This window comes from Choristoneura fumiferana, chromosome Z (genome assembly GCF_025370935.1).
Source record: "Choristoneura fumiferana chromosome Z, NRCan_CFum_1, whole genome shotgun sequence".
Taxonomy (NCBI): Eukaryota; Metazoa; Arthropoda; class Insecta; order Lepidoptera; family Tortricidae; genus Choristoneura; species Choristoneura fumiferana.
Window position 1 is genome coordinate 28,643,481 of NC_133472.1, and position 24,541 is coordinate 28,668,021.

Genomic DNA, 24,541 nt, shown 5'->3' on the forward strand with positions numbered 1-24,541 from the left:
TACCTGTGTATCACAAATAAATAAATAAATAAATAAATAAAACCTTTGGAGGTTGCCAAGACGATTTTTCCATTCTGTGATAATGTTTGCGAAATATTTAACTTTAAAATGCAAATTTTCATAAAAATCGAGCCCGCCCCCCTCTAAAATCTAAACTGTTAGCTGGAAACATTTGAAAAAATTCGGGATTGTAGTAATTATGTCAAATTAACAAGGAAAATTATAAATATAAATATATTAGTAGTCTAAGAATAAATAGCAGTCAAAGCCAAAGGTATAAAATATACCTAAACTTGGTAGATTCCGTACTCAAATCGAAATCCTTAATAAATATTACTTCATTTTTTCGTAATGGCTACGGAACCCTATCTTGGGCGTGCCCGACACACTCTTGGCCGGTTTTTTATATCTAGGATAAGCAAACTTCCCGTGAAAAGCAGGTGATAACGATATAACAGTAAAAAACCTTGAACATTTTATGAAATTATGGTCATGAATAGGAAGTTTCGCCAAAATATAGCCGCCCTATTTGTGGAACCTAATTAGCGGAATGGTAATTAAGTGACCTCCATTATCGCGACGGCGGAAGTGATTTTATCTTCTCAGGTCAATAAATAGTCCGTTTTAAAGATGGGTAACCATTATAGCTACCGCACGAATTTCCTATAGAACTAGATTACCCAGCATTAACTGAGCACGAAACACTAATTTCGTATTACGTCTTATAATAATAATAATAATAAACGTTTATTGCAGACCAGGGTCCATAGATTGTTAGTAACATGTAATCTCATTTAAAAGTATTCTTATGTAACAGTCTGTATAGTCTCGTATTCAGTAACAGAACTACTTATATATAGGCAGCTGAAATTTGTGTAAATTTGTGCATACAAAATCAGAGCAGGTTTCGCTTTCCTTGGCTTGGCTGCTTGTCATTATACAATTACTTAGATATAGACAGTTTCACAGAAATAAATGTAAAAGACGGCTGTGATTTCGCATACGTTAGGGGCAATGTGGCCTACCTCATTGCTAAATGGCATATTTATTTAGTACCTAGGTATATAATAATATTTATGTAGCCCCTTATTCCAAACTGATAAATTGTTTGTACCATTTATGTATGTATGTTTACCTATATGAATAACTCGGATCTTTAATGAATATGAAAAATGTCGTACTAAAACTCGAAAAGAGTAATTTTTCCAGTTATAAAACCAAACTATAGATCGATTATTTTCCCCCGAAAATCACCACGTAACAAATTACATCGAAATCGTGAGAGCCGTTTCCGAGACACCTGATATAAACAAATATATTATAGTTGCTCATTTGATGAACGGATGGCCAAGTGGTTAGAGAACCTGACTACGAAGCTTGTGGTTCTGAGTTCGATTCCCGGCCGGGGCAGATATTTGTATGAATAATGCGAAGGTTTGTTCTCGGGTCTTGGATGTTCAACATGTTTTTCAGTATGTATTTATCTATATATATATAAGTATGTTTATCCGTTGCCTAGTATCCATAGTACAAGCTTTCACCAAGCAGCCAGCCAATTGTCCAATACGTGATTTACAAAACCCGATATTAAATAAAAACTTTGTTTTCTGCGTTTAGCTTAGCCAATAATGATTGTATCCTAATCATAATAAGGTGTATTTAGACTTAATTATCATCTCGGACTGCTAAATATTTTGTAACAAAGGTATGTTTTTTAATGTTGTGCGTTTAGGAATTGCCGCTTTAACTAAAAGTAAAAGTGTATAATATTTATATTCACTAATCCTATAAGTTTTCTTTTCATTTATTTTGATTACTATATTTTATGTGGAACGAAATATACGATTCGGACCCAAATCTTTAATATCGAAATTGAGGCGGGAACGTGAATTTCATTTTGTCAAAGATTTTCTGCCGTGTTCTACAAGTAGTGATGAAAATATCCTAATGGGCACACCACAAACTCCTAACTCTTAGCGCAGCATCTTTTATCAGCAAGGTTTATTTTTATTACTATTAAAGTGTTAATTTTGTTTAGATTGTAGGTAGATTATTATATAAACATATTGTGTCGAACAAATATAATGTTTTCGTTTTCTTTCCTTGCATATTTGGAGAAAAGCAGTATACAGGCCTCGTCCTTCAAAACTATACTCATCCACGAAATGACTTTTCCCGCCCTCTGCAGTAATATACTATTATTTAAAGGTATTAGATGAGATACAGTGTCACTATAGGTAGGTACTCGCTTTTTGTCATCACAACACATCACAACGTCATGACGTCATCACTTCAAGCAGACCGACTCGTAGCTTAACCAGCTGCCAAGGCTAGCAGAGGTACTTTTAATTTATTGAGTCAGGCCTTCGCGGAGGTCCATATCAATAAACAAAAACAATTACTTTGCACACCCGCAAAGTAATTCGCATCAGCAAACGAAAAAGCAGAAAAAAGCAAGAGTTGGAGTAAGAAAAGTAGGTAAATGTTTTTAATTGATTGAGAGGTACTAAGTAAAGTTTGTTCTTCATATTGGTCAGGTCTCGCCGCCGAAGCTAGCATCCCGCAGCGCCAGCGCCGCCAGCCACAACACGCTGCGCGTGCAGCCTCAGAGCGGCGTGCTGGCGCTCGTACACAGCCTGCCAGATCTCACCCTGGACCCTTCGCCGCCGCGGCACCCGCCCACGTAACTAATTTCTTAAAAATGTATATTGGGATATCGACATTAAAATTTACTGTATAGCTCTATAGCTATACAGACCATCGCCCATACAGTGCAGTCGCTTTCGACGATGGCATGGGCGATGAATGAGTAATGCTCAAATATCTGGATTGCCAATTCCTTTGACAGTAAAATTTTTTTTAAAGAGTGATCGACATTCAATTTATTTACGCACGATATACAGGGTGGAAAGGAAACGCTTAAGTGATCTCACTCGGTTATTTCTAAACTATACAAGATATCGAAAATCTGGTTACTGATCCTGAAAGTGCTTTACTGAAAGTTGGTCGAATTTAACTTGCAAGATTTGACTACAGCTTGTAAAAATATACCATTCCTGTTAAATTTCTTTTCGGATTCTTCTCACCAGAGGTTTTTCCGAACAGATGATAGATTTTTTGGCATTCACAAGTGCTTATTACCACTATACAAGTGCTTATTGCAACCTAAAATTTAATAGAGATGTTTTGATAAGTTCTATGATACCTAAGATAGTGTTGTTTCGCCACCGATGATCTGATTTCGGAAGCGACCGCCGTCATGTGTCCGGATGGAAGCACAGCAGTTGGGGACCAGAAGATTAAGATAATGTAGTTTTAACAGCGTTAATACTAACTCTAGATTAATTTAGGAGAGTTTCATCGAGCAACATATAATATAACATGATATAACCCTGACTCCTATCGCTCTGATGTACGAGTCTATATATAGGGACCAAAATTCAAATTCAAGTGAATTGTATAGATCGCCTGCCTTACGTTGAGAATACTTAAATAAATACGTGTAGGTACATGTTAATTGTCTGAGACTATTAAGTTAAGAAAACATTATCTTGCATTTATTAATTTTTTACTATTATTTTATCACAGTCCGAGTCCACAGTCAGCGTCCGAAAAATTGTACCAGTCACATCAGGAGCTGCTGCAAAGGAACCGGCTGTCGGCCTCTCGTCACCACCACCAGTACCTTTCTCCGGACCACCGAGGCACCAGCTACCCGCCTCCCAGTCCAACCAGGTAAAGGAGGATTAACACGAACCCGACTACGAAACTTGAGGTCCCGGGTTCGATTCCCGGCCAGAGCAGATATTTTTATGAATAATACGAATGTTTGTTCTCGGGTCTTGGATGTTTAATATGTGTTTAAGTATGTATTTAACTATATAAGTATTCAGTATTTATTTATTGCAACACCTTTTACAAAAAAATATAAAAAATGATGCCCTGTTGGGGTGCTGGGGCGAGGCAATTTTAAAATTAATTAAGTTATACATAACATATTATGCTATTAACCACATGTAATCTTTAGGAAGAGGTTTAATGAACACTTATAAATTAACGTTATGTAAGGTATCTAAATAAACTATACATTCATCTAGTATGTTCATCCGCTGCCTTAGTTTGGGACTAGGTCAATTGGTGTCAAGTGAATATTATGATATTTACACGACGTACCCGAAAATATTCTAACGGGCGGAGCTAGGCCCATGCAACTCGTTCAACAAAGTCGTATGCAGTACGAGTATAGAAGCGCCTAAAAATATACAATAAATGATAAGCTATTTATAAGTAAACAAAGCGACTAAATAAGATTACTATCCCAATTTACTAAATGAATAACATTAATTGAAAATTTATAACGCTACTCTGGAGCTCAAATCTATCGTGATAATTTTACTAATCGTGTTTTCCGACTCCCAATTCGCTAGTGAGTAGATTTTTATGTTTTTATTGATTTCCAGACCATCCGTTTAGGCTCTTCTAAAACCATTGAATAAAAAACCGGCCAGGAGCGTTTCGGACACGCCCAAGATAGGGCTCCGTAGCCATTTACGAAAAAATCAAGTGATATTTTTCTAAGGATTTCGTATTGTGTACGGAATCTTTTAAGTTTAGGTATGTTTTATACCTTAGGCTGCTATTTACTCTTAAGCTACTATATCTCTCAAGCAATCTTAGCCGCTATAATTTTCCTTCTAAAATTCCTTCAACAGTTTGGATTTTAGAGAGGGGCAGACGGTCGATTTTAATAAAAAATTGCACTTTAAAGCTGAATATTTCGCAAACAGATACTGAATAGAAAAATCTTCTTAGCAACCCCTCAATGCATTTTTTAATTGACACGCCTACGATTTCCGACGGTCACAAAATGGATAATTGTAGGTAGGTACAAGGTCGCGTGCCGAATGCGTCGTCGGCTGCCTCAAAGATTTGTACGCCCGCAGTGGGCATTGGTAAATCGCGAATTACCTATCTGTTCTTTTGTCGCACTCGCACTTAATAATATGGTTTCGAACAGAATTGGGTTGGTTAGTGTAATGTTATGTACAGAATAGAAATAGTAAAAATGTTAGTGTTGCAATTAATGAAATTTTCATAAATTTCCAAAAAAATAAAATTCATGTTCGGATAACAATTATGTAGTTTCCATTCTGTTTAGTGTGGCTTTACGAGTACATATACTGTTTCAGCGCTCAAACTGTACAATTTAAATGTATACCTACTCCTCATCCCAAAAATCGAAACACCACGCTATTTCATGATAGATATTCTAATATCCTCACGAAAATCACACAGCTACACGTAGCGTTACGCAGCGCGACTAGTTCGAGCGAAACTGCGAGCGTGCATGCCGGTCGGTGCTCATAGCCCTAGTGAGTTAACCCACGCCGGCGTGGGGTGTTTTGATACTTACAGAATCGCACCTATATCAGGGGTTGGACACTCCGCAGTTTAGGTACGTTCGGCCGGCGCACCCAACCATTGGGTGCACGGCAGTGGGTTGCCGCTTAGCTCGCATGCTGGACGCGTCGCGCGTGATTTGTGTAGGTACCTACCAACTTTTTTTTTTTTTGCAAACTATGACTTTGAAATTATTTACGGCTGTATAAATAAAAAGATGATAAAAGAATCGGAATTAACATTTTTCAACCATCCAAAACATAGGTATTGAAAGGTAAGAAGCCATTTTCTTGCATTTAATTTAAACCATCATATAGTTAAATACTCTGTAAGAGTAGTAGGTGCATAATGAGAACAAGATTGTTAGGTATTACAAGGATTTTAGGGCATCTAAAGGAATAAAGTTTTGCGACAGGTAGGTAAGTAGATTTTCGTATTGTTTACAATCAAAATCGATTTCTTATTGATTGAATACCGTTTAATTCACCTAAAAGTAAACACTATAGACCCATTTTTAAAGAAATTACAATTGCCTAAGTAACTAAGGTTGCTCAAATGTTTGTTTATAAGTATAAGTAGGCTCTTTGTCAAGCCAACTTCAAACAAACATATCACTAAAGATTGAACAAAGAGGTACCTACTACCAAATGGTTGCTGTTGCTGGAAAAATATTGTTGTTTTGTGGCTTTAGCCATTAAAGTTTATTTACTTTTTTATTAAAGGTAGCTTATTGAATTCACATTAGTACCCACTGTTATCTTTATTCATCGGCGAGTGGGATCCCTGTGCTCTTGGCGCCAAACCGGTTTCGAGTCAACGGTGCCCAACGGAATATGAACGCTCGTGTAACATGATAAGTTTCAATTTCGCGTGCAAGTCGTAAGAGTAGGCAACGATTTATACCTAAACTTGACTTTTTTTCGAGAGAGTCCCTTCTGTACGGTAGTACTATTAGTTATTCTGTGCCTATATCGCGGAGTGCGCCGCGCCTGCCTCAATTAGAGTCCTTTTTAGAGTTCTGTGCCGAAAGGGTAATAAAAACGGGACCCTATTACTAAGACCATTGTTTGTCTGTTACTAGGCTGTATCTCATGAACCGTGATAGCTAGACAGTTGAAATTTTCACAGATGATGCCGCTATAACAAAAAATACTAAAAACAGAATAAAATAAATATTTAAGGGGTGCTCTATGCGGCAACAGGTAGTTGCTTGAAATATTCACAGAATATTAATTTGTATTTTAATTCACTTTAAAAATATATAATTAAATTAAAATAGAATATATATTTGAGGGGGGCTCCCGTATGGCAAACGTGGTTTTTTTGTCGATTTTTGCTAATGTAATGTTGTATAGGTGCGGAAGTCCGACTCGCACTTGGCCGGTTTTTTTTTATTTTGCCCGTGCGAAGCTGGGGCGGGTCGCTAGTACATAATAAAACTGAAGAGGGTTGAAAGTCTGTGCATGGAAGATATCCGAAAAAAAGTTGGCGGGGGATACTTAGAAATCTTAGAATCGAAAATATCGACATGCTGCAGTACTATCGATAGTAGGTATCGACAGTGAAAAATAGGCGATACTATTGAACTTTGTTAATAGTATCGATACTATTGATTGATGAAAAATAAGTAATACTATTGCTAAAGATCAATAGTATCGATACTATAAATAGTTTCGCTCTATCGATAGTTGAACATCAGCAACACTATGGACAGTATCGATACTATTGATCTTCAGCAACAGCATCGACGTTTATTTGACGCGGTGCCATCGAGAGTAGGTATACGCTACGCGACTAAGTTCAATAGTATCGCCTTATTTTCACATATCGATACTATCGACAGTATCGTCAAGGGTCGATAATTTCGATAGGACTGAAGTTGAGCGTTATAGATGTGAATCTTGGTGATCAGATTTTTCAGTTGATTATTTAGCCGTAGTTACAAGGGATTTTTCGAAAATCCTATGGAAACGGGCAATGCGGGATATTAACCTCATTCCTATGGAGTATTGTGTAAATATATAAAAATCTACGCAGATGAAGTTCCTCTGACCGGCGTCTAACCGGGACGTTAAGCTTTGTAGCCAGTATTATTACTAGTCGGCTTTCATTTAGGTCATCAAAAAAATGTGAAAAGATATGTTTTCATAACAAAATTAAAGAGGAAAGTCAGAAAATCACTTATCCCTAATCAATTACTTTGTTCTTCATAGAAACATTAAAATCAAAAATAATATTAGCATTTTATACTACTTTAACTACGCTGCTCGCATTATGGAAAGAAAAATTTGCAAAAAATCGCATGCCTCGTCTTGAAAAGGATAGACGGTTAATATGAGCCCCCATCGTAACATTTTTACTTTACTCCGACGTTCCCTGGGTTAATACCTACCTACGAGTATGTTTAGCGGTCGGCAACCCGCGACCCTCCTTGCGGCCCGCTTCATCTCGTATATGTATTTATTTGTTGATTAGGTTATTTTAACGTAAATTAATGTAAATTAAAGTCAAATCATACCTAAATAAATAATTAGGTATGTACGTTATGCGCTCTAAAAGCATATTCACAGTATTTTAGAAGGTAACTCCTTTAAACCCTATTTTGTCCTTTAGTAATACCTTTAAACGAGCTTCTTGTATACAATATTTATATAATGAGAATCACGGAAACGGCTCCAACGATTGCAAAGAAATTTGGTATGTGGGGGTTTTCGGGGATGACAAATCAATCTAGCTTGGTCTTATCTCTGGGAAAACACTTATTAACGAGTTTTAGACAGAGCAAAGCTAGGTCGCTCAGTTACTATCATATACTTATTAGACCTCCCCAACCTCATGGTACCTATAACGTTGTTAGTGGCTTAATATTTAAAATCATTTTCAATCTCAAGTATTGATATGACGCGTTCTTGAGAAACTAGATTTTTAGGGTGCCAACGGGACCCTATTACTAAGACTCCGCTGTCTGTCTGTCTGTCTGTCACAGGGCTCTATCTATTAAGCCGTAAAAGTTAGACAATTGAAATTTTTACAGATTATGTATTACTGTGGCCGCTATAGCAAACACTAAAAATAAAATAAAGTTACAAACAAATTAAAGGGGTCGTCATACAAGAAACGTGCTTTTTTTTAGCGGTTTTTGGTTGCTAGGCGTTATTAGTCGCCTAGCAACGGTTAGCTATGTCGTTTGAGTATTTATGTACTTACCTTTAAGTTTGCGATTTTAATGATGTTTTATAAAAGCTTCGATAATATAATATAGTGACTGTCTGATTACAATACGATACAATACAAAGAATCTTTATTGTACACCAGGAATAGTAAGCGATACAGAAAACAGATACACAGAGAAAAAATAAGGTAAGGTGAGGTAAAATAATAGGCGGCGCGCCTTATCGCTTAAGAGCGATCTCTTCCAAACAACCTTTTTTTACAGAAAGAATTAAGGACTAGTTTACAACAGGTTTATTCGTTTTTGTGCAAAATTAATTAAAAAATCATACTAAGTATTTATGTAACACTATTTACAATGTTTATAATACAGTTATAATTTATTCACACTAATCGAGCTTCTTATTATTTAATGACATAACATACGAAGTCCGCCGAATTTCCCGCGAATGAGTCGCGCTGACAGCCATATTTTTTTTGAGCCGTGCGTGACGCGAGGATGTGGTTTTCAGCCGCAAACAGCCAGAACCAAAAAGGATGAGAATTCAAATTATTTTTTATTCGGAATACTTGCAAAAGTGCTTACATTTCGGCGATATTTTTAGAAACTTTTCTTTAGTTTGCCCTATTTGTTTATTTATTTATTGTATGTTTGGGTCAAATCTTGGAAGCTAAATTTGACCCACTTTCAGTGGTCCGATCGACTTGAAATTTGGCATACTTATGTAAATTTGGTGACTATACAATAATCTGGTAGTAACATCTTGGTGGTCCTGCCAGGATCGCCACTGCAGGAGGGAAGTCCTTAATAGTTAATAGTATCTACTGACTGACTTGAAATTTGGTACAGATATGATACAGATATGGTATAGATAGATATATGATGACAATGCAAGTACAGTCAACAAAAAGTAGGTACATTCGCCAAAAGAAACTTGTATTAATGATGAAATTTTTAACTAAAACTTATTTCAAGCGTTATATTTATTTGCAGTGTATGTAATGTAATGTAACTATGTTGGCTCGGGTGGAATCTTTCAACTCAAATATGAAGTGGGTATCTTCAACCGGTTGATCTGAAATTTGACACGCATCTATAAATCCGATGACAATACAATATTATTAGGACATGGAGTTGATCTGATGATAAAGTTAGCGGGTGACCATAGGAACTCTGTGATAAACGACACGACCGCATCGAGTTTGGACTCATTTGATTTGTCTTGACGAGTCTTTGGTAACCAGGAGCATAAAGTACAGTCAGCAAAAAAAACTTATATTAGAAGAATTTTAAGAATTTTTTTACTGGACTTTTTACGGAACCCTGCATGTACGAGTCCGAATTGCACTTGACCAATTTTTAATGTACTTATCTACCTCAAAATCAAAGTCAAGTTTTAAATTATTATTGTAAGGTATCTAACATTTAATTCCAACGTAAATAGCTGAGACAGCAAACATGAGTGTTGTTTAACTAAAAAAAAATGTTTCATTCAAACACCACCCTCTCGCGCTCATTCATTCGTAACAATTTACGTCGTCTTGCTCGAGCCTTTAATTGAAGAACGCTTTGTGTTTATGCGATCCTGGTAGTGTTTAGATCTAGGGAGATCTAAACACTACCAGGATCGCACCCACCCGCGCAAATTTTTAATTCCAACGTAAATAGTTGAGACAGCAAACATGAGTCGTTTAATTAAAAACGTAAATATTGAGACTGCAAACATTAGTCGTTTAATTAAATAAATTTTGGTTTAATTCGACACCTCCACCTTTTAGCGCTCATTCATTCAGAACAATTTACGTCGTCTAGCTTAAGCCTATATTGAAGAACACTTCGTGTTTATGCGATCCTGGTAGCTTTATAAATCTCCCGACCCACGCAAATTTGCTATCCATCCCGCACGGTCGTTACGATGAATATCTGTCAGGGATTTATACTATGGATGGACGAATGAACACCTTTTAATCATTCATGGGGCTTTCACCTATTCTCTATAGGTATCTTAACCTAGTTATTTACGTACAGTCGTAACGTACTAGTACGTACTCTATTTTTACGCAGAGACGTTAGTTTTCTCGACGATTGGTGTTCTTCCACTGTGCGGTTTAAACGTTCCTTTCTTCCTCGCACTTGTAAAATATGGAATGGTCAATGGACTCGCTACTGGTTTTTTTCTGCTATGATTTGGGTACCTTCAAAAGGCGAGTGTATCGCCTATTGCAAGGCCGGCAACGCACCCGCAGTCCTAATAATGCTATAGGTGTCCATGGACAGCGGTGATCACTTACCATCAGGTAACCCGCCTGCTCGTTTACCAGCTGTTCGATAAAAAAAGATATTATTTAAAGAATTCATTCATGATTATGTAAGAAGAAACTGTGCCGCATTGGTCAACATAAAAATGTGTTGCATCTCAGCATCTAAAATAGAAACGTTAGATTATCTTGAAGATAGCTGAACTGATTTTGATCAAAATTGTGAGCTTCCAAATAAAACTAACACGTTCTCCTGGTCCTAGGACTGGTAGGACTGAATACAAAACGTTAAGAAAAATGTTTTCCGTGATTGATTCAAACCTTTATTTTCTACGCAACATCAGGGCTTCATTGAAACGCGGCCTGGCGTTTTCGGACTCATTCAAGAATCCTCCGCTTTCAAAAATGGGCCACGTCAACAGCCAGTCGCAGCTGCAAGCAGAGCCCGGCCCGTCTACTTCCGCGGCCGTACCCAAGGTAAGTGACGTCACTTTGAATCTGTTACTCTAACCGGGTGACACTCTTTGCCGGCCCGGTAAATACCGATTTGGAACTACCGACCCTGTTTTACGTGTACACGCCCATAGAAGCTCATGTCACAGTCAAAGTCAAAGTCAAAGTCAAAGTCAAAATATCGAGGGTATTCTGGGAAAACAGAATAAGTGCATTTTTTTTAAATAGTTACATACATAGGCATACTCAATTTTTTCTGCTTTATTTATCTAGCAAAACCGTATAAGTAAATAAATATTGTGCACTTATCCGGTTCTGCCAGAATACCCTCGATATCTTTATTCAATTTAGGCTATATAGCACTTATAAATGTCAAAAAAATCAACCACTGGTTCGGAAAACCTCTGTTGGGAAGAATCCGGTAAGAAATTCAACGAGGTATATTTTTTAAATAGATTTACAATATTACATACATACATACATAAATACATACATATTATCACGCCTCTTTCCCGTAGGGGTAGGCAGTAATATTTACAATATTATTAAATGATATCCACAAGTATTTAACACAACTTTATTTTAACACAGTAGGTTCGCTATTTGAAGGGACCGCTAATGCGGATCGGAATTATTTCCAAATATCCCTGTTCATGATATATACCTAACCATTAACTTTATAATACGCCTTAGATATTTGTGTCTTCTTGACAATATTTAGATCTGAATTTTGTATCCGTTTCATTTGTAATATTTTTTGGAATTTTATTATAAAAACGTATGCAATTTCCCAGAAACGACTTTTTGGTTTTAGCCAGTCTGTAAGATGGAACTTAAAGCTTCCCTGTGTTTCTAGTAGCCTTTGGCTTATCGACTGTGGTGAGAAAATCACATTCTTCCTAACATACATGATTATTTTAAAAACATAAAGCGACGGCAGGGTTAGGTTAGGTATCCTATTTCCTTAAAAAAATATCTTAAAGATTCGCGCGTCTTCAAATTATAAATTGCTCTAATTGCTCTCTTTTGTAAGAATAAAAATTGACTCAATGTCTGCAGCAGATCCCGATAAAATAAGGCCGTACGAAATAATGCTATTAAAGCATTTAAAGTAAGCAAAATACACCAACCATGCCGTCGCCACATCGGTTAGCTGCCGTATTTTCCAAACTGCAAAAGCAGCATAGCTCAATCTACCCGCGATTGCTGTGACGTGAGGTCCCCACTGTAGTTTAGATTCGAGCGTTATTCCTAAAAATACTGTCAGTTTCTATGGGCGTGTACACAAAAAATAGGGTCGGTATTATCCAGGCCGGGAAAGACACCCCACACTAACCCATCAGAGAGCATCAACTTTTCCTCCTAGTTTTACGAATAGAGTGCGCCATGAAAAATCCTCTTATTTTATATTTTTTCTTTTAAAAACCTTACAAGTGACAAAATTGTAATAAATATTTCTTCAGGTTAATGTAATTATTATTTTCCTTGAAAAATCATTGATTTTACTCCAGTCTGTTATATAATTTATCAGGAAAGTACATATTCCGAAGTTAATAATTGTTCACCACTTAGTACAAAACAATAGTACTTAATAACAGTCTCTAAGCTAAGCCGCTGGTGGACGGACGGACCTAATGACGAAACTTTAATGGTTCATTGTCTACAGAACCCTAAAAAATAGATCACAAATAGTAGTGATTTTTATATCTTGAGAAATTGAAGAAATCGAACCCAAACTTAGCACCAGGATCCTAGAAGACGAAAAGTTTTGGATGATTTGTGCTGACTTCAAAATGTTTGAATTTTTGTCCTCAGAGCGAAAAAGGTGCAGTGAATCCAATGCTTGTACCAACTAAAAGCACGGAGAAGGAAAAGAAATCAAAACATTTAATAAGTACCAGGTAAGAAGAAGCTGATTCTTTCTGCTATTTATCACTGACCTAACATTATTCTTAATGCCAAAGAATGATTTTGTCAGATTAAATGTAAGTTAGTCAAATATTTTGATATTCAAAATCAACCTAAATCTTTGATCTGGAGTTACAATTTTAAATGTACTAAAATAGTTTTTCAATTAGCTCCAACACATTATTAAAGATAAAATCTGCTACAAACACTTGCTAATAATAAATAACGTATAACGTCGGCCGCAAAATTTTAAGTGTCGCTGAGCGCTACTCTATCAGGTTCAATATCTCTGCCCACGACGAGAATGCGTCTCTAGGTAAATATCAGAAAAAAAATATGGCTTTCAATTCTTCGCCTCATCAAAACCATATTCGTTATATCTTTAAAAGTATGCACATCAATCATAAAGTCAATAACAGGATAACTGAATAGCGCACTTTCCCAAATCAGAACCGAATTCAGATTGGAGTCCCTGAGCCCAGCCCCAAATTGGCTACGTATCATGTCATCACAATAAGATGCATGTCACACGGTGGGAAAAGTGTGCTGAGCGAGAATCAAAAGACTATCGCACAATTAGCCGGAAGTTTGAGAAAATCCTTCACTTCCGGTCAAAATTTTAGAGTCATTTTACGTCATGTGACATCATTAGGAAGCACGTGGCATCATGTAGCCCTTTATCCGTAGAGAGGCAACATAAGTCTGAGAGTTCTGAAATTTCCGGAAGTGCTTGACAGACGGTGGCAAAGATGACCCCCAAAAACGATTTCCTACGTCATGTGACATCTTGACGAAAATTATTACAAACGAGTCGTAATATTAGTATCTTTAATAATAAACAAGTCTGCCAAGCTTTATCTAGCCGGAAGTCCTTTTAAAGTAATTTTGTAATTGCAAGGTATACCTAGTGCCATCCACGAAGGCGCGTGATTTTGTCAAAATTAGACACTATTGACATTGTGAGAATAACCACGGCACGCGTCATCGTGAATGACTCTGCCTATAAAAGTAATCGCATCAATGTAAATAATAATGATTTAGCAAATTTATGATCGACTAACAAGGATTATCGACTCATCCGTCGTGGTCGGTGTAGTTGGTATGATCTCAGGGTAACTGAGGGTAACAATGCACCTACTAGTCGACAGACAAATTTAATAAAATCGGGTAGTACCTACCTATTTTTTTTTTCGCCAACGATTGTTTTTCTTTATAGCCGATTTAAAAGGAAGGTGACAATATGATCACATTAATTACAAGCTTTTATTTAGTTCATATCATAATCATACTAGCTACACCGACCACGTGGGATGAGTCGATAATCCTTGTTAATCGATCATAAGCCGCGTATCCATTAGAGCAGCCTCAGGCCGAGCACCGCGAGCCGAGCCATATTTTGTCGGTTTTTTGGCCGTGCTCAAAGGAGCCTCAGTCTGAGCCGTGCCTTTGGCAGCGTCTCCACTTGCGCGGCCTCGGAGCGAGGCAGCCGCTCGGCCCGAGGCTGCCTCTAGTGGATACGCGGCTATTAATTTGCTAAATCATTCTCATTTAACATGATGCGACACTTTTACCTTGCAGTTATAAAACACTTTTAAAGGACTTCCGGCTCGATAAGGCTTGGCAGACTTGTTTATTATTAAAGACACTAATATTACGAATCGTTTGTAATACTCGTAATTTTCGTCACAATGTCACATAACTTAAGAAATCGTTTTTGGGGGTCATCTTTGCCACCGTCTGTCAAGCACTTCCGACAATTTCAGAACTGACAGATTTATGTTGCCTCTCTCGACATATAAAGAGCTACATGATACCACGTATTTAGTAATGATGTCACATGACGTAAAATGACCTTAAAATTTTGACCGGAAGTGGAGGATTTTCTCAAACTTCCGGCTAATTTTAGGTACGATAGTCTTTTGATTCTCGCGCAACGTGTGCCATGCCATGTCTTATCGTGATTTCATGTTACGTAGACAATTTGGGGCTGGGCTCACGGACTATTGGCTTAATATCTTCTGTCAGCTCATTCTTCAGCTCGGGCGGTTGGCACTCCAAAATCGAGGGATGACACATAAGAGGCTGGAGGGTGATGACGTTTACAAGGCAAGAATACTATTACAATAATTTACCTGTAGCTAAATCAGCCTGCGCCTTCTGTTTCCGTAGAACTGTCCCTACTCCGTGCTTTGTAAATGGCATAAGTAATACTACGCGATCTATTTCAGTAGTGACGTAGACGCGAACGATCGCACCACGCCCGCAGATATTTAGTCAAGGCAAGCTTTTTAAAGCTGAGCTTAAGAAGATCCAACCAGCTAGGAGAAGAATGTGAACAAAGTTTCGGGGCTTTGCCATATTTTTTGTATATTATTAATTATTAAGATTCCGTGCCTCAAAATAGAAAAGGGAGCCTTTATGGCATCACTCTAGACACTCTAGTATGTCTATCCTTTTGTCACCGCCGTGTTCTCCTAATTCACTCAATCGAATAGGATGAGATATGGTACAGTCAAGTGCAAATATATCGACACGGCCAAAGTTACAAAAATATGTGTACACGATAAAGCAGCATTTCCAGCAGAGATGTGCGAGGTAGATGAGTGGTGCGAGGATGTGTAGCGAGGATGTGGAACAGTGTGACTATTTCCACCAGAGATGTGCGAAGAAGCTGAGCAGTGCGAGTGTAGCGGGCTCTTTTCAAAGAAGCGAGGCGTTCAAGAGAGGAGCAGAGCGTACACGTCACTCACTGGCCGCTAGAAACGTGTCAGTCGGCAGGGCTACTACGAAACTCGAAAGTCGAAGTTCGTGTCGTGCGGTCCCTGTGACACTTATACTATTTAATACGAGATCGAGAGGGACCGCATGACACGAGTTTCGTAGTAGCCCTGCAGTTTAGTTGTTAGTTCTTGTCATGGCAGGTAAATTCAGAGGGGGCACACTTAAAACTTCAACTGTTTTCGTAGACGACAGCGCCTCTCTTCTCTGGATGATGAAACACTACCATCAAAGGTTCAAAGGAACAATGTTTCTTTTATTTCTTCCTATTTAGTAAGTATATGTATAAGATTATGTAAGGTTTTCATATTTTATCTGTTGTAATTTTTTTTTTGTTGTTCCTAATTAATTTATTCATTCTTTCTTTCCGGGTTCGATCCACGGTCGGGTCTTTCCTCGTAACACCCTTGCAACACATTGCTCGCACACATCTTTCTTTTGTTTTGTGTCTACAAAAACCTCGCTCCGCTGAGCTGTTTCCACCAGAGATGTTCTGTGCAAGGATGGTTAAATGAAGCGTTTCTATTGGTTGATAAAAAACATTTTCCTCGCTATACATCCTCGCACATCTCCGGTGGAAACGTTGCTTAACGTTAAGTGCATACATATTTTTGTAACTTTGGCCCTGTCGATATCTAAGCACTTGACTGTACACACATTCATTTCAGTGACTCAAACACAGAATTGTAACGTAAAAAATGAGAATTACATACTCGTACATTGTGGACATCCAAACCCTTTAAATGACGCACTAAACGAGACAAGAATAGTACATTTCTGCAGAGGCCGCGAAATAGGGGATTGCCGGCCGAGTAGATGGCCGCGACCCACAGTCTGAAAAACACTGCTCTAGAGATACGAGGGCGACAATCCCTGTTCGCAGACGAGGCTTGTATAGTGTTTTTTTTTTTCAAATAAATCCAAGGAAATAATACCACTTGATGATGAACTTATAACGGTAACAATAACACTTTTTGAATTAAAAACTACTCGTTTTCGTTTAGGTATAAACCGTATAAGTATTTGTTTTTTTTTATATTCTCGCCAAACTCTTTTTATCTATTTTTTATAAGCTGTTCGGGTTAATGTTTTTGCCGTAATCTTGAGATGATTTTATTTACTAACGCATTCAATGCCACCGACGCACATACCTATGCGTTTTCGGAATATTTGACCAGTGCCGCTGTAATAATTTAACTGTGCCTCCTGTGATCAGTGATGTAACTCGACTTGTACCCTTTTGTGTGTTTTTATTTAGAAATAATCAGAAAAAAAAAACGAATTTTTGGGTCTATCTCACGTACCTTTAAGTGCTATAGTTTCGGAGATACTTTTGTAAAAAGTGATACAACTAGCAGAATAAAATCGTGCACATTGATATATATCAAGTTGTAACCCCTTTATGTAATTGCTCTAAAGCTCATTTTCATGCTTTGTGGTATAAGTGAAATTGAATTTATTTTCACATTTTATTTTTCGGTATTTTTTTCGGCAATACTGATACATCTACAGTTATACCACTTTTGACTAACTTTTCTAAAACCAGACCAGGGTACAACTTAACATGTACTACTACCATTGAGAGACAAATTTATATTTTTTTTTGTGATAAGTTATACATCTCGTCATGAATCACTTTTCACAAACATATTTTTAAGTGTAAAGGTATACAAATTGAATTATATTTAAAAGTCAAACTATTCCCGTAAAATGTTTATGCAATAACAGTTGTGCTAAGTGATACAAGTGCGAGCATAAAGAGTGTGGTGGGAGTGGCGGGGGTGCGGTGACGCGGGATCGGGGGTGCGCGGGACCTGCTCGCCTCAGTGGCGCTGTAAACTGATAAAATTGACTTTACTTTTTGCAAACTAATATGAGTTAGGTAAATTTTATTTGTAACGGGGTACAAAGTCAAAAAAACATTTTTTCAGTGTTTTATGTTTTACTTTACTTTAAGCAACATTGAGCTAGAAACATATTACGCTGAGTGGGTGAGTGAGTGATTGTGTTTTACGAGTTTATGTATATCATATCAGTTTACACCAAGAGATATTATGGGTGCTCCAGGGGTGCACCAGGATATAAGTGAACTTGTATCATCTAACACATATTATTTACTCATATTAGACATTTCAATAGGTACAACTCGCAGGTTTTTCGCGATTTTCTTCGAACTTACAATATTTACCGAAAAACGATAAATGCACATTTATAGAATATATTTTTATGTATAACAAAGTGCTTCGATAAATGCTGGCCCCCTTGGCTCACAAACAAGATTTTTTTAAATCTTATTTTCGCTCTCCTGTAAAATGACGATTTTGCACTTGTATCACTTATCACAGGAGGCACAGTTATTCATACATTTTGAACTCACATGCGCGTCGGTGGCACCTGTGGAAGTTAGGTGGCAGTGAATGCGTTAGTAAATTGCGATACCTACTTATTATTTTTTTAATTTTTAATAAATTAAGTATGAACAATAAATGTCAATCCTTGCTTATTATATTGAATACCTGATTTAATCTAATTAAATAATCTAGTAAAATAAGAGATTAAAAAGCAAATACATGGTCACAAATAATCTTTTTCTTAATTGGCAGTAGGTATGCCATATATACTTAGATAGTCAATAAAAAAACCAGCAAAACAAAACAAAAGACAATCTCTTTGCTGGCCATGGCCAGGCAATGTTGTTTGAAATCCCATTACTGTCCTCTAATTTAAAATAAGAACGAATGTTCAATAAGTACTAGATAAACAATGATTTACTTCGCGTTCGCGTTCCATCATCACAAACATAAGGATATTTCCGTGGATGTTTGAGAAAAAAAAAGTAGGTTAGGTGCGCACCTATAAACTCGAGTTTGTTTACAATCTAAATCCAGGCTGGTTGGCCATTCTTTAGTTAAAAAGATTCTGGAATACGTCGTGATGCACAGTGGAACACGACTTAGCCAGACAGAACAAAATGTACCAAGTAAAAAATAGTAATAACAAGTAAATATTGTTTGACGCAGGAACAAGGGCGGCGGCAGCAGCGGCGGCAGTAGCGCCGGTACCAGCGCCGGCCGCTCCCGCAAAGATGATAAGGCCGACTGACGTCGCGCCAAGTCGAAAGACTGAAGTGATAGAAAAAAGATAAAGAAAAGAAAACTACGTTTCAAATGGCTTTACAAATGGTGCTGATAGTTTTCGTAATCACCCGCATAGGGAAGAGTGAGAACTTTAGGAGCGTAAGAATAATTTTACAAGCATTTGTAACAACCGAACCGGAAGAATAATGGATATATACTCGTAGAACACAAATGTGACTATGTAAATATGACATATACTCGAGGACTAACTATGCATACACTTAGGTACGTCTTTCAATCCCTATGAGTAGGTACTCAACCCGCTGTGCAGAAATCCTTCATAATATTAACCATTACCTACCTACCTATTGCTGCTGGAAAATAGGTCCGTTCAATTATGAAGTGATAGTAATTAAATAATTAAGGCATGAAACTTATTAAGTAGGTACGGAATAAATTATAAATAACTTTTTCTCGTTTTCGTACAAATTGTAATGATTGAGAATCTATTTAGGGATTATTAGATACCTAAGTACTGTAAACGTTTTTTTAGTTACACTCACAAGAAGGCTTACGATTACGACGTGACAACAACTAATATAATTACCTTATCTACACCCATATAGTAAATCCTCCATTATGCGTTCAAAAACCAAAGATAATGCCCAGCATTACGACATTGGATTCTATTATGAACATGGCCGTATCGTAATGGTCATTATGATACATATATCTGTATCGTAATGAGATTTCATACATTATTACAGCACAGGGGCGCGCCGCGCCGCGCTCACGAGCAGCAGCAGGTCGTCGCGCGCGCATCTCATGGGGCAGACATACCTACCTAGTTCTCGTTAATGCAGGTCATTCTCCAATGGTTCTCGAACACATGATAGAGGATTTAATATATGGATGTAGATAAAATATTTTTTCTACTTCTATACTGTAATCTGTGATTTACTTAATCACGAACAGTAAAATAACAGCATACATAACAAGATTATGGAAAAGTCTATATTGTCAATTCCCCATAACAGCACTGTATCGTAATGTTGCTTAAACGATACTGCAACCACTTACATTTTTTTCTTAATTTGTACGTTCGGACAGGCTAAGTAAGGTGCGCAGCCAGTTACATATTTTATATGGTTTTTATACAGAATAAAAACTTTTCGAACATAATCCTTCCTGCCAACGTAACTCGTATTTTTAACATCGTCACAGGCAAGTAAACGTTAATCAAAAACAAAATTTAACTTAGACAAATTTTGACATTTTCATTTTTCTCACTTGTTTATTGTTGTTTACCTTCTCTTTGCGTTTGCTATAAATATTTTTTACTAAAGTATGAAAACGTTTAAAGTTCACTATTTCTCTAATTTGGTATTGTAATTAATAAGTACCCAGTCAAAGAAAAAGTATTGTATGCAACGTTGTATAAGTCAAAAAAAGCTCGTGGCGTCTTTTTCTTACGATGTTTGCTAAAGCTCACATCGTAACTCACGCCACTCACCTTTTTGAACCCTATTATGCAACTGTTGCATAAAATACTAGTACGCAACTGTACAAAATTAGGCCTTAAAACACTCATGTGACCTTATTATGAAAGTCGGCTACTATACGCCTCGTTTCCTAAAACCACACTAGTGTTTTAAGGAGGGATTACGATACAGTTGCATAGATAAAACTATTTTTTTAAAACTACCTTGTTAATAGTTGATTATTCTAAGTAAGTAGGTTCCTATACCTACTTTGAGATAGTCTTTCAGCAAAAAATTAACTAATCTAAGCACTTTTAGTTTCATGCTCAGTTAAGAACTGTCGAATTTAAACATTTTAAACCACGGTTAACGCTAAAGATCTTTATCACTCTTTAATCAGTTCAAATCCAAATGTATCATCTTATCATTTAACTCACTTGCACATACTCGTATTTTGCCTTAGATACCTAATACGATGATGCTGATAAAATTCTAATATTAGATGTCATGATCTAACATTTTGTCATTTATTGTCAACCATATATCATCGAAGGAGAATAAAAGTTACAAGCATGAAAATTATTTGAGAAATTGAATGAACAATAAATAATAGACATAATGTTACGTTTCGTTCTGCTAGTTACTGATATAGTGAGCTAAATGAGTGATATATATCATCTCAGTGAGTAAATGATACATATCAATCTTTTCTTTCGAGTGTTCAAGTGATAAGTTTTTCCCATCTCTATTAACGCCTTAAAACAGTGGCCCTTTATCCATTTTATTAAACTCACAAAATGAAGGCCTTTTATAGTTATCTAGTTATATTCATGTCTAGTCATCAGTGTTATATGTTAAAATATAATTTAAAAATATCACGAAAAACATAATGTAACTGAAAATGTCTGAAAAGTTTTTTTCGTGGAATACGACAATAGCAAAAAATAAATTAAGTAAATGAGGGAACCATTTACCTTAGGTATATAACTATGAGTTTATTGAAGTGCTTGAATATACTTAGCTAAATTTTAATCATCATCATCATCATCATCATCATGTCAGCCGAAAGACGTCCACTGCTGGACATAGGCCTCCCCCAAGGCTCTCCACTCAGACCAGTCGGGTTTGGTTTTTGGTACTTACCTAAAACGGTTTTTTTTTGCCGCATATTATCAGTCAAATAGTTCGATGTGTTCGGTAGGAGGTAGGTAGTTAGGTACCTATTAAGTGTTGCCTGAGCCCGAATCGATAACACAATTTTCTACTCCTGTACTTTTATTTGACAAGTAATGGTCCACGAACACGAATACAATGATATACTCGTACATAATAAGTTCTTGAAAAAGTCTATGACACTATATGGCTCGTAAAAGCTCACTTATGAACTTAGATAATTAAAGACGGTATGAGCCTTTGACGTACCTTTACCTGCTAATTTTCCTGCCAACAATGTAAAGCACACGCCTATAAAGCTAAATACGAAAGATGCTGAATGTCGTGGAGACAGTTTAAGTACCACTTTATTCAAAATCTAGCTATAAGTAAACTCTAACTGCGCTACCAATGATTTGTGATTCTCATGAAGCCCGTGGTCGGTAAATGAGTCATTGCCCGTACTCATTTTCTTATCATGAAGCCCAAGGTCGGTAAATGAGTTTGATACTGCTGCGCACATTTAAAAACCTCATGCAACAGTGGCGCCATCTAGAAAGACAAAAAACTATCGTTGATTTTGTACCATTATTGTATAAGGTCGAATATTTGTGTACATCTATGTGGTTGCTATATGCACTATGCCAGGAAAAGGGTTAAGAAAAAAAACACCTCATAAAAGTCATGAATGACGCACTCTCATTGGTCAATTTAATTTCACATGCAGCAGAAGATTACTTTTAATTGGTCCAATTGTCGTTTCAGTACGCTGGGAATGAAACTCAGAAATCTAAAAAGTCGTATCGTATTATGAAACTACATACTTACACTGATACGACCTGTTTTCGTAATGTATTACATTGTTGTCGTGTTTTGCGATCCATAAATGAGTCAGCTGTGAAATTTAAATGTATATATATATGGTCTGTCCCAGAATTCGAGATACTAAAATGACGTTTCATGTGTTACCTGTTTTTTGCGTCTCATAAATAGTGATGTGCCGCAACCGGTTATTACCGAAAGATTTTGTAGTTACCTATGTATGTATGTCGTAAAATATTAAGATATGAACGGATCCGTGATGTACTAAAATGTAGGGCACTTAGGACATTCTAGAAAAGGTAAAATAGGTCTAATAAAAATGCGACCGTTTTCGAGATATTTCGACTTTTTATAGATGTTGATGTTTAAGTTTCAATTTCATTCTAAGTAAGTTTTACATTAACTAAATAATATGAGAATAATGAATATTTGATTTATTATTCTATGATATGAATATCAAAATAAAAACACGAGAAAACGCACTGATCACATCCGATGACAATACGAGTAAAGTAACGAAAATCGGTTGAATACCACTTGAATACGAAAAACATGAACAATGACGTTGTGTGATATCTGAGGGCCTACTCCGGAATTCGAAAATCAAAGTTCGTACCGTAACGTCCCTCTCACTTACATATTAAATTAAATAGTAGTGTCAGAAGGACGGAACGACACGAACTTCGATTTTCGAATTTCGTAGTAGCCGTGCTGGCCCTGACTACGAAATGCAAAACTCGTATGTTGCCGTCCCGCTGACGCTTATCTCATTCAATACGCGAGTGAAAGGGACGGTGCCATGCGAACTAGTTTTGTAGTAGCATCTGTATTATTTTTTACGTTGGCACTAAGTGATGAACACTGTATTTTTACCTGTGCTTAGATTTCATCACTTTATCGTATGATAAAATAAAATGGAAAGTAGAATATTGAATGCATTAATGTTATTTTTGCTATCGTGAAATAAACATTTTATCGGTTATTTACGAAACCGAAATCACGGAGCAGCACTATTCCTTTTATGCTGGCCACATTATTTTTACGTTTGACATTTCAGACTGTCATTTTAGTATCTCGAACTCTGGGACAAAATATCACGAAAAACATAATGTAACTGAAAATGTCTGAAAAGTTTTTTTCTTGGAATACGACAATAGCAAAAAATAAATTAAGTAAATGAGGGAACCATTTACCTTATATAACTATGAGATTATTGAAGTGCTTGAATATACTTAGCTAAATTTTAATCATCATCATCATGTCAGCCGAAAGACGTCCACTGCTGGACATAGGCCTCCCCCAAAGCTCTCCACTCAGACCAGTCTGGTTTGGTTTTTGGTACTTACCTAAAACGGTTTTTTTTGCCGCATATTATCAGTCAAATAGTTCGATGTGTTTGCAGCCATAGGCAGTTTTGGGTACTGGATTTAGGTTATCTATGGCCACATTTTCGAGCAGTCCTGAAAAGTATGTAACATGTTTTTGATATGACTTAGCGTATACACCTATCCTTCGATTTTTATCAGTATTAGGCTGCGTTCAGACATAGCGGGAATCGCGCGGTTTTAGCACACTGTCTTACCCTTAAAAGAGACAGTGCGCTCTTTTGTTCAGTGGTTTTCCGCGCGATTCCCGCCGTGTCTGAATGCAGCCTTAGTAAGAAGGTAAGCGATATTTAGACGTGTCTTTTTATTAAAAATTTGAAAAACACTTTTGAAAAATAAGTCACAGCAAATAATGTAACAATTATTAGCAAAGACATTATGATCATTTACATGCTTTTCGTATCATAAGTAATATTACTGTTTTTTAAAAACGTTTTTCAATAAAAAGACTCTGCAAGATTGTTTACCTACCCTTTTTTTAATGCTAAAAAAAACGAAGTATAGTCAAAATTTACTTATCCTAAAAGTTATACACGTCGTCGCCGCCTACGAAAAATGACAGCAAAATGTGGTGTATTTAAGTAGGTACTTAAAGCCAAACTAATGATAATTACCGTCATAAAATGATTTGTCCCACCCAAGGTACTTTTATTTA

The 24,541-nt window shown here is 36.7% G+C and overlaps 1 protein-coding gene across 6 annotated transcripts in view; it reads left to right on the top strand.

The window, feature by feature from the left end:
* LOC141433512 (uncharacterized) overlaps positions 1–24,140 on the top strand; it is a 109,712-nt gene extending 85,572 nt beyond the window's left edge. For 5 of the 6 annotated variants that reach the window (XM_074095614.1, XM_074095597.1, XM_074095589.1 and 2 more), the window contains 5 exons: positions 2,538–2,683; positions 3,589–3,735; positions 11,175–11,307; positions 13,099–13,184; positions 18,990–24,140. In XM_074095614.1, the coding sequence (XP_073951715.1) occupies positions 2,538–2,683; positions 3,589–3,735; positions 11,175–11,307; positions 13,099–13,184; positions 18,990–19,071 (594 nt within the window). In that variant the 3' untranslated portion in view covers positions 19,072–24,140. Of the gene's footprint in view, positions 1–2,537; positions 2,684–3,588; positions 3,736–11,174; positions 11,308–13,098; positions 13,185–15,216; positions 15,298–18,989 lie in introns of all 6 variants that reach the window. The other variant, XM_074095623.1, reaches the window with a different exon arrangement.
* Positions 24,141–24,541: the final 401 nt, after the last annotated feature.